General features: G+C 37.9%; 1 protein-coding gene across 1 annotated transcript; it reads right to left on the reverse strand.

Moving 5' to 3' along the window:
* Positions 1-58: 58 nt before the first annotated feature.
* fam133b (family with sequence similarity 133 member B) lies at positions 59-13,054 on the reverse strand. The gene is made up of 8 exons (XM_033991508.2): positions 12,902-13,054; positions 11,257-11,335; positions 11,053-11,157; positions 9,932-9,961; positions 9,783-9,857; positions 9,620-9,700; positions 9,286-9,327; positions 59-1,840 (listed from the first exon to the last, which is right to left on the reverse strand). The coding sequence occupies exons 2-8, from the start codon at positions 11,263-11,265 to the stop codon at positions 1,751-1,753; spliced, it is 432 nt and encodes a 143-aa protein (XP_033847399.2). The 5' UTR covers positions 11,266-11,335; positions 12,902-13,054; the 3' UTR covers positions 59-1,750.
* Positions 13,055-13,639: the final 585 nt, after the last annotated feature.

Raw genomic sequence — 13,639 nt, forward strand, 5'->3', positions numbered from 1 at the left:
TGATTTCCAAATGTGCCAACGACAGAAGCACTTGGTACAAATGAACAGAAAAAAAGCTTGAATGTGTTATTGTTTTATTGTTTAACTGTGAACACTGAGAACCTTGAGACTAAAATAATATCACAGAGTTTTGGGACAACAAAACAAAACCCAAAAACACAAATTATACTATTTGCTCTAAATATTTTTTTAAAACATGTGCAACTATTTGCAGACAATACTGCTAATGCATTTTAATAGACCAAAAATCTGAAAAAAGTTGTAATTTTTATGTATTTGAAATCAGTGTTATTTCTAAAATTAATACATTTTAGAATTGTTAAGGGTTTAAAATATTTTTTAACAAAAGCCATTTACCTTTCAAGTTTTACTAGATTACATTGCTGATATAAACTATTAAATCATATGCATATGTGTAGAGAATAAACCTCACGCAGGAAAACAAACAGCTGAGGAATAGCCAAAGTTTTTGCAGTAAAAATGTTTCACCACTGCTCCAAGACTCACATCTGCCAGGTTACTGGTCAGCAATCTAACCAGAAGAAGCCTCTGAGTGGTTAAATGTATTCTTATTCTTAAACTTTTGTCCAGTTGACCGTATTCAATTTTGTTTTAAAATGGAACCTACCTGGACAACTAAGGGATTATAGAGACCGCTGAACAATAGAATTGGCATTATTTTGGGCTGACATGGCCTCTTATTTGAACACAATACTCTTAAATTAAAATACCAGTTTTATACTTCCACTTTCTTGACCCTCTTAACTTGAAACAGTTAAGATGGTCAAGTGGGAGGGATTCTTTAATTCAGATGTAAAGTGAAACAACACACCACCAAGACCCAACACCAGGTGGAGCCTCAATTTAACAGATTAATTCATATTCCCCCCAACACAACACAGAGCAGAAAATACTGCTCTGAGTCCTACATGAATGGATATATAGAAATAAAAAAGTATATATACAAAAAAAAATATGGATTGAGTAAATGAGCTTTCTAGGCAGCCTGAACATTGACAAAAAAGATACATACAACACAGAAGAAGCAGATACCTCCCAACACATACACACTGGTTATTCTGTTCCATTGTATTGAGAAAAGAGGCTGTGAGACTGGGTTCACATGTAGCAGACAGGCACTAGCATACAGCCCTACATCTACTTAAACTGCATTCATGTACTACAATTTAATGTCAGATAGAGGGCAGGGGGCCTATACTGGAGTCACGCTTTTTGGAAGAAAAAATAAAATAAAATGACATTTAAATAAAATACAAATTTATGTCATGTCATTATTGTTGAGCAACATTTCCACAAGACACAATTGGGACACCAAGAATGAGACAAGATACAATTTTGACATAATTTCAAATAAATAATTGTGCAGTTTTCATCACAATTTTGGCCCCATTATTTTTAATTTTACTGGATATTTTTGCTGTTACTGTAGCAGAGTTTTTTGAACAAGCTACTCAAGAGATGTAACTGAGCAAAGTTTTATATAAAGAAAATGTAAACAATGATGAAAAAAAATTGCACAATCTTGTGACATTTTTTTCTTGTGAGAACATGAATAATAAAGTATGCTGAAGACATTGAACTTAGTGCCAGTTTTTGCTGTATGTACACTAGCTAGAGACCTAGACCAGTTACAAACTCTACCATCAAATTTTGACCTGCCCTCTAGCTCAGTTTTAAACTACAGATTGTAGAATGTGGTGAGGTCACATGACCACAACCCATGTGTGCACTACTCGAGTTCTGAGTCAGACTGAGACGTGGTCTTGACTTGCTTTTTCCTGCTGCGATTCTTATGCTTCTTCTTTTTCTTGGATTTGTCCTGAAAAAGTAAGATAAACCAAGCATTAAAGAATTAAAGAAGACACATGAAATGTGACATGTCTGGTTGTAACCTAAAACCTCATTCACACATAGTTTCTATTAAATAACCATAATACTTTGTTCACACCCTTCATTACCCTGTTCTGTCAAAATACTAAATGCACACACCACTTTCATACTAGGCAATGTGGGTGAAGTGTCTTGCCTAAGGACACAACGACAGAACTTGGTCCGAGCGGGACTCGATCCTCTGACCTTTGGGTTGGGGACCAACACTCTAACCACTGAGCCACTGTCGCCCCAGATAAAAACACCACCCCAAAAAAACAAAAAAGGTCACACACTGTCGCATTGTTTCAATTTTGCTTCTGCAATGTCACATGATTTATTTTCATCCAGTGTTGCATAAATTTTTCACCAAGATGTTGCCTTGATGATGGGAGAGTCTGACTGCACAAAGCCTTCTCCAGCACATCCTAAAGATTATCAATGGGGTTAAGGTCTGGACTCTGTGGTGGACAATCCATGAGTGAAAATGATGTCTCATGCTCCTGAACAACTCTTTCACAATTTCAGCCCGATGAATCCTGGCATTGTCATCTTGGAATATGCCCGTGCCATCAGGGAAGAACAAATCCATTGATGGAATAACCTGGTCATTCAGTATATTTAGGTGTCAGCTGACCTCATTCTTTGAGCACAGACTGTTGCTAAACCTAGATCTGATTCGTACCTATCGATCCTATAGGATTCGTACCTATTTGCTTAGTTAAATCCAGGTGGTGACTTTTTTTTTGGCTTAGGCAGTGTACATTTCTAGGTCATGCTGTGTGTGTGGTTCAAGAACCTGGAATTGCCCCTAAATACTACAATCTGATCATCACAACACGGAGCTGCACTGTTGAATGATGCTGCCGGCCCCTGGTGTCTTCATAACAACCTTTCATCAGTGAGTAGCAGATTTTCATTTATGCTTATAAATAGAAGGTTGAATTTTTCAAAGATCCGGGTCGTGGACTCACTGAATTAAAACTTTGAGTAAGCTAATAATAGAAAACCATTAAAACAGGGTAAAATGTCATCCTATCACCACTATCACTAAGATGAATAATACCAGACAATACCAGTGCAACCTGGCCAAGCCAGTGCTTTAGATTTTTAATGCCAAGGGTGACTAATGGCCAGCTCATACTCCATATGAAGCAAGATGATCGTTCTTGCACCTAGAGCTGTAAGAACAAGAACTTGTCCTGGGCTGAGGGCTCAGACATTTCATACTTCATCAGACGTTCTGCTGCCAAACCACACCTTGCCCCTCACACCACAATTGTTGCTATGTTGTTGCTGTGGAGTTTATCAACAGTAATGTGGCAGCACAGTCATGATAACATGTTTTAAGTTATATTTTCATCACAATTTCACAAAAGAGAAATAGATTTTAAAATAACCATGCCCACTTTGAAAACAGAACCAATCACAGCACAGGTGTTGGACAGCCCTGTAAGAGCAAAGGTTTGCTTGGCTGATGTGTCAAGAACAAACTGTAAGAACTACAAAACAGGATTACATCCCATCACAAACCAAACCATCAACCTGTTTGCTCGACCCTATTCCAATCAGACTCCTCAAAGAAGCCCTCCCCATAATAATAGATTCCATCCATAACACAATAAATATGTCGTTAGAAAATGGCCACGTTCCTCAGTCCTTTAAGTATGCTGTGATTAAACCCCTTTTGAAAAAACCTAACCTAAATCCTGATGAACTAGTCAACTATAGACCTATCTCTAATCTTCCCTTCCTCTCAAAAATTCTAGAACGAGTGGTGGTGAAACAGCTCTGCCGCCACCTGAAGGACAATAATATATTCAATCTGGATTCAGAGCTCACCACAGCACAGAGACTGCACTGCTTAAAGTAACAAATGATTTACTACTAGATTTTAGACTAAATTATGATTCTAAACAGGTGACAGTGTTGGTTCTACTGGATCTAAGTGCTGCCTTTGATACAGTAGACCACACTATTCTTTTAAACAGACTCAAACACCTGGTCGGCCTCTCTGGTACTGTACACAAATGGTTTACTTCCTACCTCACAGACAGAACATTTATGGTAAGCTTAGACACCTACTCCTCTCAGGTTCATAAAATCACATGTGGTGTGCCCCAGGGTTCCATTTTAGGTCCTATACTTTTTAACCTGTACATGCTCCCTCTTGGTGATGTCATCAGGAGACATGGAATCAGCTTCCACAGCTATGCAGATGATACACAGCTTTACATCTCCATGTCTCCTGATGACACCAGCCCAGTGGATGCTCTTTTTAACTGTATTTTAGACATCAAATCCTGGATGGCAGAAAACTTCCTCCAGCTTAACCAGGACAAAACTGAGGTTTTAATCATCGGTCCTGAGGCCCAGAGAGAGAAACTTTTACCCAAATTACAGTCACAGTCTTTTAATCCATCATCACAAGTAAGAAACCTGGGCGTTATTTTTGACTCTGAGCTGACTTTTATTCCACACATTAAAAACATCACAAAAATTGGTTTTTACCATTTGAAAAACATAGCCAGAGTCCGTCCCATTCTCTCTCGGGCCAACACAGAGACGCTGATGCATGCTTTTATCACCAGTCGTATAGATTACTGTAATGCCCTGCTCTCTGGTCTTCCCAAAAAGGCGATTTCAGGTCTACAATTATTACAAAATTCAGCAGCACGTGTCCTGACTAAGACCAGGGGGCGGGACCACATTACACCGGTTTTAGAATCCCTGCATTGGCTCCCTGTGTGTTTCAGGATCGATTTTAAAGTTCTTTTACTGGTTTTTAAATGTCTTAATGGTCTTGGGCCTTCTTATCTTACAGAACTGCTTTTATCCTATGAACCCTCGCGGCCCCTGCGCTCCTCCGGCAGCAGGCTCCTAGTCATTCCCAAAGTCAGGACACACATGCATGGAGAGGCCTCTTTCCAGTTTTATGGCCCCCGTCTATGGAACAGCCTGCCGGAGGACCTCAGGGCCGCAGAGAACATTCAGGTTTTTAAAAGCAGGCTCAAGACCCATCTTTTTAGCATAGCTTTTGATTAGTATTTATCATTTTAGTTTACTTCTCTATTTATTTAGTCTTATTTAGGCTGGCTAGTGTGTTTATGTTTTACTTATGTTTTATTTACTTGTTTAGTTTTGACTTATTTTATTATTTATTGATTATTTTATTATTTATTGATTATTTATTGACTTATTTATTAGGTTTGACTTATTTTATTATTTTTAATCATTTTAGATTTGCCAGTGTTTCCTCTGAGGAGCCCTCTGCACCGGGAGCTGTGGTTGGCTGTGGCTGCTGGGCCCTGGCTCGTGGGCCCTGGAGGTTTGGTCTTGACCTCATCTCTTCTCTGGGCCCTGGGCTGGTGTCCTGTGGCTGTGGGTGACCCTGTTCCTGGTGCAGATGGTTCCTCTGGTGGCGCTCTCTCATCTGGTTCATCTTTATCCAGCCTGTTCCACTTAAACATATTTTAAATGAAACTGAGGTATTTTAACATGTGTTGGGGTGGGGGGTTGTTTGGTTATGATTATTGATGTGTTGGGGTTGGGTTGTTGGGCTGTCGGGTGGCTGGGACTGATTTTAATGGTTTGTAAAGCACTTTGTGTTACTTTTTTTTTGTATGAAAAGTGCTATATAAATAAAGTTTGATTTGATTTGATTAGCTGCTGATAACGGGCTGGCTTCAGTCCTGGTCCTACTGGACCTCAGTGCAGCGTTTGACACCACTGATCACAACATTCTACTGCAGAGGTTAGAATGTGACATTGGAACCAGAGGGACCGCCCTCAAATGGTTTAAATCCTATCTATCAGATAGGTACCAGTTTGTTAGTATAAACCAGAGCACCTCTCCCTGTTCTAAAGTAGCCTGTGGTGTTCCACAAGGATCTGTGCTTGGTCCAATCCTATTTACTCTGTATATGTTGCCATTGGGTAACATTATCAGAAAACATGGCATTAATTTTCACTGCTATGCTGATGACACTCTTACTACTTATCAATGAAACCAAATCAGACTGATCAAATAGATAAACTCAGTGCCTGTGTGAAGGACATCAAAACCTGGATGACCTTGAATTACCTGCTCTTAAATCCTGAAAAAACAGAGGTCATTGTCATTGGTCCCAAAGGTCAAAGAGATTCTCTGTCGGACCAGATAATCTCACTCGACAATGTGAGTATAGCTTCTAGCCCTACTGTAAAAAATCTTGGAGTCCTATTTGATCAAAATCTCTCATTCACAGCCCATATAAACCTAGCTTGTAAAACCGCATACTTTCACCTGCGAAATATAACTAAAATTAGAAATATTTTACCTAAAAACGATGCTGAAAAACTCATCCATGCATTTGTTACTCCAGACTTGATTACTGTAATTCTCTGCTCGCCGCCTGCCCCAAAAGTACTATAAGGAGCCTCCAGTTGGTCCAAAATGCAGCGGCCAGAGTCCTAACAGGAACTAAAAGAAGAGACCACATCAGTCCTGTACTAAAATATCTGCACTGGCTTCCTGTCGAGCTTAGAATCAAATTCAAAGTCCTCCTCCTGACATACAAAGCCCTAAACGGTATGGCCCCGTCCTATCTGCAAGATGCTATTGTCCCGTACCAGCCAAACAGAGCACTCCGCTCTCAGAATGCAGGACTATTAGTGGTTCCTAGAGTGTCCAAAAGTACAGTGGGAGGGAGAGCATTCAGTTACCAAGCTCCTGTGCTATGGAATCAACTCCCTGCTGATGTTAAACAGGCCCCCACAGTCTCTGTATTTAAGACCAGGCTTAAAACCTTCCTCTTCGGTATAGACCAGGTTACATAGTGAGGGAGTTAGGGACATTAAAACCCGGGATAAGATAAGCTGCAGTAGGAGTAACTAGCTGGGGGAAGTATGGCAACCTGAGCACTATCCTCTGCTTTGTCCTATTCTCTCATCAGCAATGCTATTCACATGTTGTCCCCTGTCCCACTCCCCCTGTGGAGTGTAACTCTTTCAGATGCCCCGATGACAGCTGGACCCTCTCCTCCTCCTCGCCTGGCCCTTCTCCACCCACCTCCCTCTCCTCCTCGCCCGGCTCTCCTCCTCCTCGCCTGGCCGATTTTTCTTGTTTTGTCTGATTTTTCCTGTTGTTTTGTTTTTGTGTGTAGGCAGCACGGTGGCTGAGTGCCATCACTCATGCCTCACAGCAAGAAGGTTTGGTCGATCCCCGGGTCGCCCAGGCCTTTCTGTGTGGAGTTTTTCATGATTCTCCCCGTGTCTGGATGGGTTTCCTCCGGGTACTCTGGTTTCCCCCATCAACCAAAACATGAACGCCCTTTGAGACAACTGTTGTTGTGATTTTGGGCGTTACAAAAATAAATGAATTGAATTGAATTGAAATCACCCATTTACAGCTTTTGCCCAGTTAACAGAATTCATTTGTGTTAGTATTAAGAATTTAGTAATGTAATTGCTTATAGGCAACAAATAATGATCAAACTGTTTGTTTTGATGATAAGTTCAAAGCTACCGGGACCCAGCTCAGCTCAAGCAGCTTTGAAGAACTTTACCCTCACCACCTTGAGACCAGATACAGTCCTTTTCTTTGCTATAGGAAAGAAAATCATCCTGGTGGAGCTTAGTGGGCCTTAGGAAGGGTGTCAAGAGATATTTGAAAGGAAATCTGAACGCTACAGGGAGATGTTGCTAACCTTGCATAGCAAGGTGGATTCTGGCAATATTTGTGAATTTATTTGAGCAAAAAATTTGGAGCATTTTGTTTATGAAAAATGTGTAGAAGGTAAGAGCTTTGTGTATTTGTCTTAGCTTTGTGTAAAATGTCTGTGCTTTTCTCTCAGCTGGATGTAACAGATGTTTGATTTTTCATGTTTTCCCACTGTCGTGACACTTTTTCCAGTCAGATTCAAAGATTTGCAGTGGTGTTCTGCCTATTCCTGATTTCAGTAAGAGCCATTCAGCACATCGTACACTTTTGTGTCTGTGTACTGTCAAAGATCCTCAATCTTAGCATCTCTTCAACCCCAACAGTTTACTTGGTGACCTATCCTCCATTCTCTTACACAAGCAATTATAACCTTTTTGTAATCTGAGTTGTTGTTTTTTTTTAAGACAAACTGGAAAGACAAAACAAAAATAACAATAAACCACTGGCTAAATCTTCTAACAAAATCATAGCACAATCGAAAAACTCACAGCAACATTAAAAACAATGCAGCTGGTGATTCCTCTTATGTCTACCATTGCCTTCTCTTCACTTATCAAATCCTACCTCATCACAATTGTAGTTATGGAGATATGTAAAATAAGATTATAAAACAAAAAATTATATTTTATTATAAAATTTTACTGAAAAAGGGAGTATATAAAGCTTTTTTTTTTCTATTTTGTGGTTAATTTTACTGACATTTACAGGCAAATTTACAATGATAATGCTAAAGGGAGCTCTCAAAAAAAAAGAAAGTAATAAACAATAGAAATTGCAATTTGAATAAATGCAATTAGCACATAGCAAAGATTTATCAGTACAGAGGCCTATTTCAGTCATTTTGTCAATTCTTCTGGAAACATTTAAAATGTGAACTTTGAACAGAATCCTATTATTTAAATTATAAATAAAATATAAATCCCAAATCTAATTGCAATGCTTGATTTTTTTTTTTTTTTTTACATTTTCCCCAAACCGTTCAGCTTTATTTATTTTATATACATTTTATATTTTATTGATTTATTTATTATATATTTATTATATATTAGAGGGGATTTTATCTAGTATTTTAGAAAATGAAATCTTACTGGAAACTTGCCAATTCAAAACATTGGAAAGTTTAGTGTATGTCAGTGCTAATTTAATGTGTGAAATTTAGCAAAAACAGCCTTTGAAATTACAGAAATTACTGGAAATTTCCGATGCAGGCTGGTCAGTTTTGTTGTTTCCACATGAAAACTTGCATGCCAAAAAAACTAAATGACTAAAAGAAAATAAGGAGTTTTGCCTGTAGTGTCTCCACTTAAATGCATTACACATCATCAACTTTTCAGACCTTTTAACCATTTTAGTAATTTTCCTTTCTCATTTACCCTCTTGAAGTTGTATATGGAGTGATTTGTGCGATCTTTAATTGCTTATTTTCAAGATGCCATATTGCCGGTCAACTCCTGTTTTCACTGTTGTTGGCATATGCCCACTGCTCTGTACTTTATTTTCTTTAATCAGTCACAGATTCGGCAATTTTGTATAGTCATTTTGGTACAAATTAAAGAAAATCTGCTAATCCCTAGGGTGATGTGCAGCTACATAATGATCCACAGGGGTCATAGATTTTAACTATCTGGCAGACTCACGTGCTATATGTCTTCTTTAAAGTCAAAGTGATCAACATACGTTTCATTCATACTTACAGAAATCTTGACTCTTTCTTCACTTTTCTTCTTCTTGGACTCCTGTGAAAACCAAGGATTTATATGATCCCAAAACATAAAGGACATTAGCAATACTTTTTTGAATCCCTGTCAGATCTGAATAAATTACTGTTACTTGTTTGCTAGCCACACTGCTTATGGGCGGCAAATTTTTAAGGATCTATCCATCTTTATAATTTAATTTTTAATTTGAATGCAGCGTCCGTGTGGCCAAATCTCCCTCTATTACACACTCCTATTTTGAAGTGTTCAGAGCACTGCAAATCAATCAGAACATGGTTTTACTGTGATAATACTCAACACAGGAGCCTACCTTGCTTTCAACATTATAGTCTTCTGAAGAGTCTGATGTTAGCCGTTTTCTTTTCCGTTTCTTTTTTACAGGCTTTTCATCCTAAGAAACAAATGTTTACATTGAACTTAAAACAAAATGTCACAAATAAAAAGATAAAATCTATGTACTTGACAATACATACCTCATCTTCAGACTGGGACAAAGAGCTGCTGAAAGAATCAGAAGACGAGGAGGAGGAGGAGGATGATGAAGAGTGCTTGAACACAACAACAGAAGCAAGCTTTGTTAGATTTGAGCTTCAAGTCAGGGTCAGCATTAACTTGCTCTCACCCTGCTGCACCGCCGCTTCTCCTTCTTCCTCTAATTACAGATCATACATAGAAGATTATAAGTTAGGATCAAATAACAAGATGTTATTATGCACTAAAATGGTAGAGCACCACTGAAAATCTAAATAACTAAAACAGACATTGCACAGTGGCAGAAATATGAAGCAACTGAATGAAAGTTAGTTAAGAGTAAAAAAAAACAAAACAAAAGAAAACAACCAAAGACCCTGGAGGAGATCTACACCTATGGACAGAAAGAATAAGGATCGGTGGTATAAGACAAAGGAAGAAAAAAGCCAAGTATGCATTCTGGGAGGTCACTTGCATGATTCCATGAAAACAGAAAGTTAAAACCATACTTTGGAATATTCCCCATTGAGATCAAAGAAGTTTTATGCCATACTGTGGAAGATTATGGCCAATGAAAAATGTCCGTGGAAACATGCAGGAGGCCCTCCTCCAAGTCAAATTAGAGTCAGGGTTGTGGAGATTAGAGTAAGGACGGAAGATTTCAGTACAACAAACACGACTAAAACAAAAAAAAAAAAAGATTTTTTTTTTTTTGGCTAAAAAGTTGCATACTGAGAGCTGTGAAAAGATCTTATAAATTCTTCACGGTGAATAGTCAGGATGCACAAAATGCTAAAGTGGAGAATAACTTTAGACCACTGCAAACTATTCATTACATGCTAGTTATAAAAAGGACTACTTCTGATTTTCACATTTTTAAGCCCACAGATGTCACAGACTTTATAATGCTGGCTGTGACATTTAAAGGCCAAAAATAACATCCAATGGAAGCTTTTATGGAAGATTTTAACTCATCCAAGCACTATTCTTTTGGTTCTTGACCAAGGTAGTGAAATATATTGCTCTTCTGCTACTTCTTTATTCTCAAAAATTACGACTTTAATGCCAAACTGTAACAACTTTTTTGTCGTAGTGCCTGCACATTTTATTTTTAATAGGAGTCTAATGCTCAGATGTTAATCATTGACAACATATTATTGTCTACTTCTCTCCAGTAACCTCAATACTACAATTCTGAACATTGTGATGACATTTGCATTTTAAAGGGTCTTTTGAGTTAATCCAATGAGGTCTTTAATTCAGTGAGTGTACCTCTCTCTTGTGCTTGTCCCTCTGCTCTGTGGCCTTCCTTTCCTTTTGATTCTCCCTTGCACCAATTAACTTTTCCCTGTTCTTTGCCAGTTCTTTGCGCCATCTCTGGAAAAACAAAAAAAATAAAAAAATTAAAAAAAAAATAACAGCAAAAACAAAGTTTAATTAAAGATCACAGTGATATGTAACAGTGTTATTTCAAACCTCATTCATTTTGTCTTCAAAATCAGCCAAGGCGCGAGAGCCCTTTTTCTTTTTATCGAGTTGCTCTTTTAGTTCCTCCCTTCATGCAAAGAAAAAGCGTCAGCTAAGAACAAACATAGTAGATGGGTTCTAGAACTAGAGATGCACTTCACTTCAATGAAAGGGGAATTTTCAAATTACGTTCACCAAGGTGTAGGCTTAAACTTTATTATTTTATTAATTCTTAATGTTAAATGTTAATCTTAACATTGTGTAGCAGATAATTGCTTCAGGATATAATGTCGTGTATATGACATTGTGTTTTTCTGATATAAAAAATAAGCAAAACCATGTTCCTGCTTGTACTTATTTATGACAACCATGCAAGTTAGCAATATCTTGAGCTGCAAATTTTTAGTGGCCAACTTTAATTTTCCGGGCCCTCTGAACACATCAGACCAGAGCACCAGTTCAGGAGATGTAGCCGACAGATACATTTCATCAGTGTCAACTGTGTAATGCTGATTTATAATGGAGACTATAGGAACTGTGCCCCAGCTGAAAATGTAAATACACACGTGGACAAAATTGTTGGTACCCACCAGTTAATGAAAGAAAAAACTCACAATGGTCACAGAAATAACTTGAATCTGACAAAGGTAATAATAAATAATTGGTTAAATTTCATAGAATTTTTAAAGTCAGACATTGCTTTTCAACTATGCTTCAACAGAATTATTTAAAAACTCATGAAAACAGGCCTGGACAAAAATGATGGTACCCTGAACTTAATATTTTGTTGCACAAAACATTTTTTCAGACAATCCCTGCAATCAGACGATTCCTGTAACTGTCAATGAGACTTCTGCACCTCTCAGGAGGTATTTTGACCCACACCTTATGAGCAAACTGCTCCAGTTGTCTCAGGTTTGAAGGGTGCCTTTACCTTTAATATGCTTGTCTATAATTTTCTCTCTAATCTCCTGAGACAACTCTTGAGGTCAATCTCCTGAGGTCCATGCTGTGGTACACACCATGTCACCAAACAGCACAGTGACGACCTGTAGCCCTATATATAGGCCACGGATTGATTACAAGATTGTAGACACCTGTGATGCTGATTAGTGGACACACCTTGGATTAACACATTATTTTCAGTCTTTTCTAGAGGTACCATCGTTTCATGAGTTTATTTATTTTTTTAAGTAATTCTGTTGAAGCTTGGTTGAAAAGCAATGTCTGACTTTCATTGGTTAAATTTCATAGAATTTTTATTTATTATTACCTTTGTTTATTACTTTTGTCAGATTCAAGTTATTTCTGTGACCATTGTGAGATTTTTTCATTAATTGAAGGGTACCAACAATTTTGGCCACATGTGTACATCATCTAAATGTATTTAGTTTAAATGGAACCAAAGTTCTGAACGTTAAAAAAGACAAAATGTTTTAATTGTCATCTTCTAAACCGTGTACATTGACCAATTCCGCAAAAAATCAATATTGCCATCAAGGCGCATAATTATGTCCAGTAAGGGAATGACGGACCAATGTAACCACTATTAATGCTTTAAGGAAATAATTGTACAATTGATAAATACAACCAGCTAACAGGAAATGCACCCCTAATTATGGAATCACCCATAACATTTTGTTTCAGATCTCACCAAGTTGGACGTGGTCTGCTCAGGTAATCCTGTATGCTGGGCCCTGAACTCTGCACTGGACCCCTTGCTCGTGCCGCTGCAATAGGGTTAATATAAGCCTAAATTGCAGATGGGAGAGAATAACAAGTTACTGTTCAAACAAGACCGTCACAGTAGTTCAAACAAAAATGAATACGTTTATGAAATGTGTGGGGAAAGAAGGTAGGAACATTTTTATGGGAAATTAACTGGGGAACTGCTGAAGCATCTCTTTTTAGGACTGATGCACAGAAGCATACACAACTAAATTTTTGCAAATAAATTTAAATATCTTGCTTTCACCATCACAGTTGAGATAGTAACAGCCTAAAAAAAAAGGAAGACATTTTGGGCATCCATAGTACAACATCTTGCATTTAATGGGATAGCCTCCACAGAGTGTCTACGTCACAAACTAATTGGTGGAAGGGGGTATATATTGCATTCATTTTGTGAGTAAGATGGATACTACACATAAAACACGTTAAACTAGTTGATTCAAATAACTATTACATTGTCCCATAAAAAAGGTATTAATGTGAAATTAGGTAAGAAATCAGCAATGCCTTTTGACCTCATTTTATTTTTGAAAATTTCCAAAATGTCTTAGCCTAAGTTCCCATGGGCAATAAACCCATTTGATAGATCCACTATGGCGCACACCGCCCTGATATCCAAGATAAACAACACTTGCTCCTGAGGTGCCGGGGTCGACTCTGA

The sequence above is a fragment of the Periophthalmus magnuspinnatus genome, chromosome 11, assembly GCF_009829125.3.
Source record: "Periophthalmus magnuspinnatus isolate fPerMag1 chromosome 11, fPerMag1.2.pri, whole genome shotgun sequence".
Lineage (NCBI taxonomy): Eukaryota > Metazoa > Chordata > Actinopteri > Gobiiformes > Gobiidae > Periophthalmus > Periophthalmus magnuspinnatus.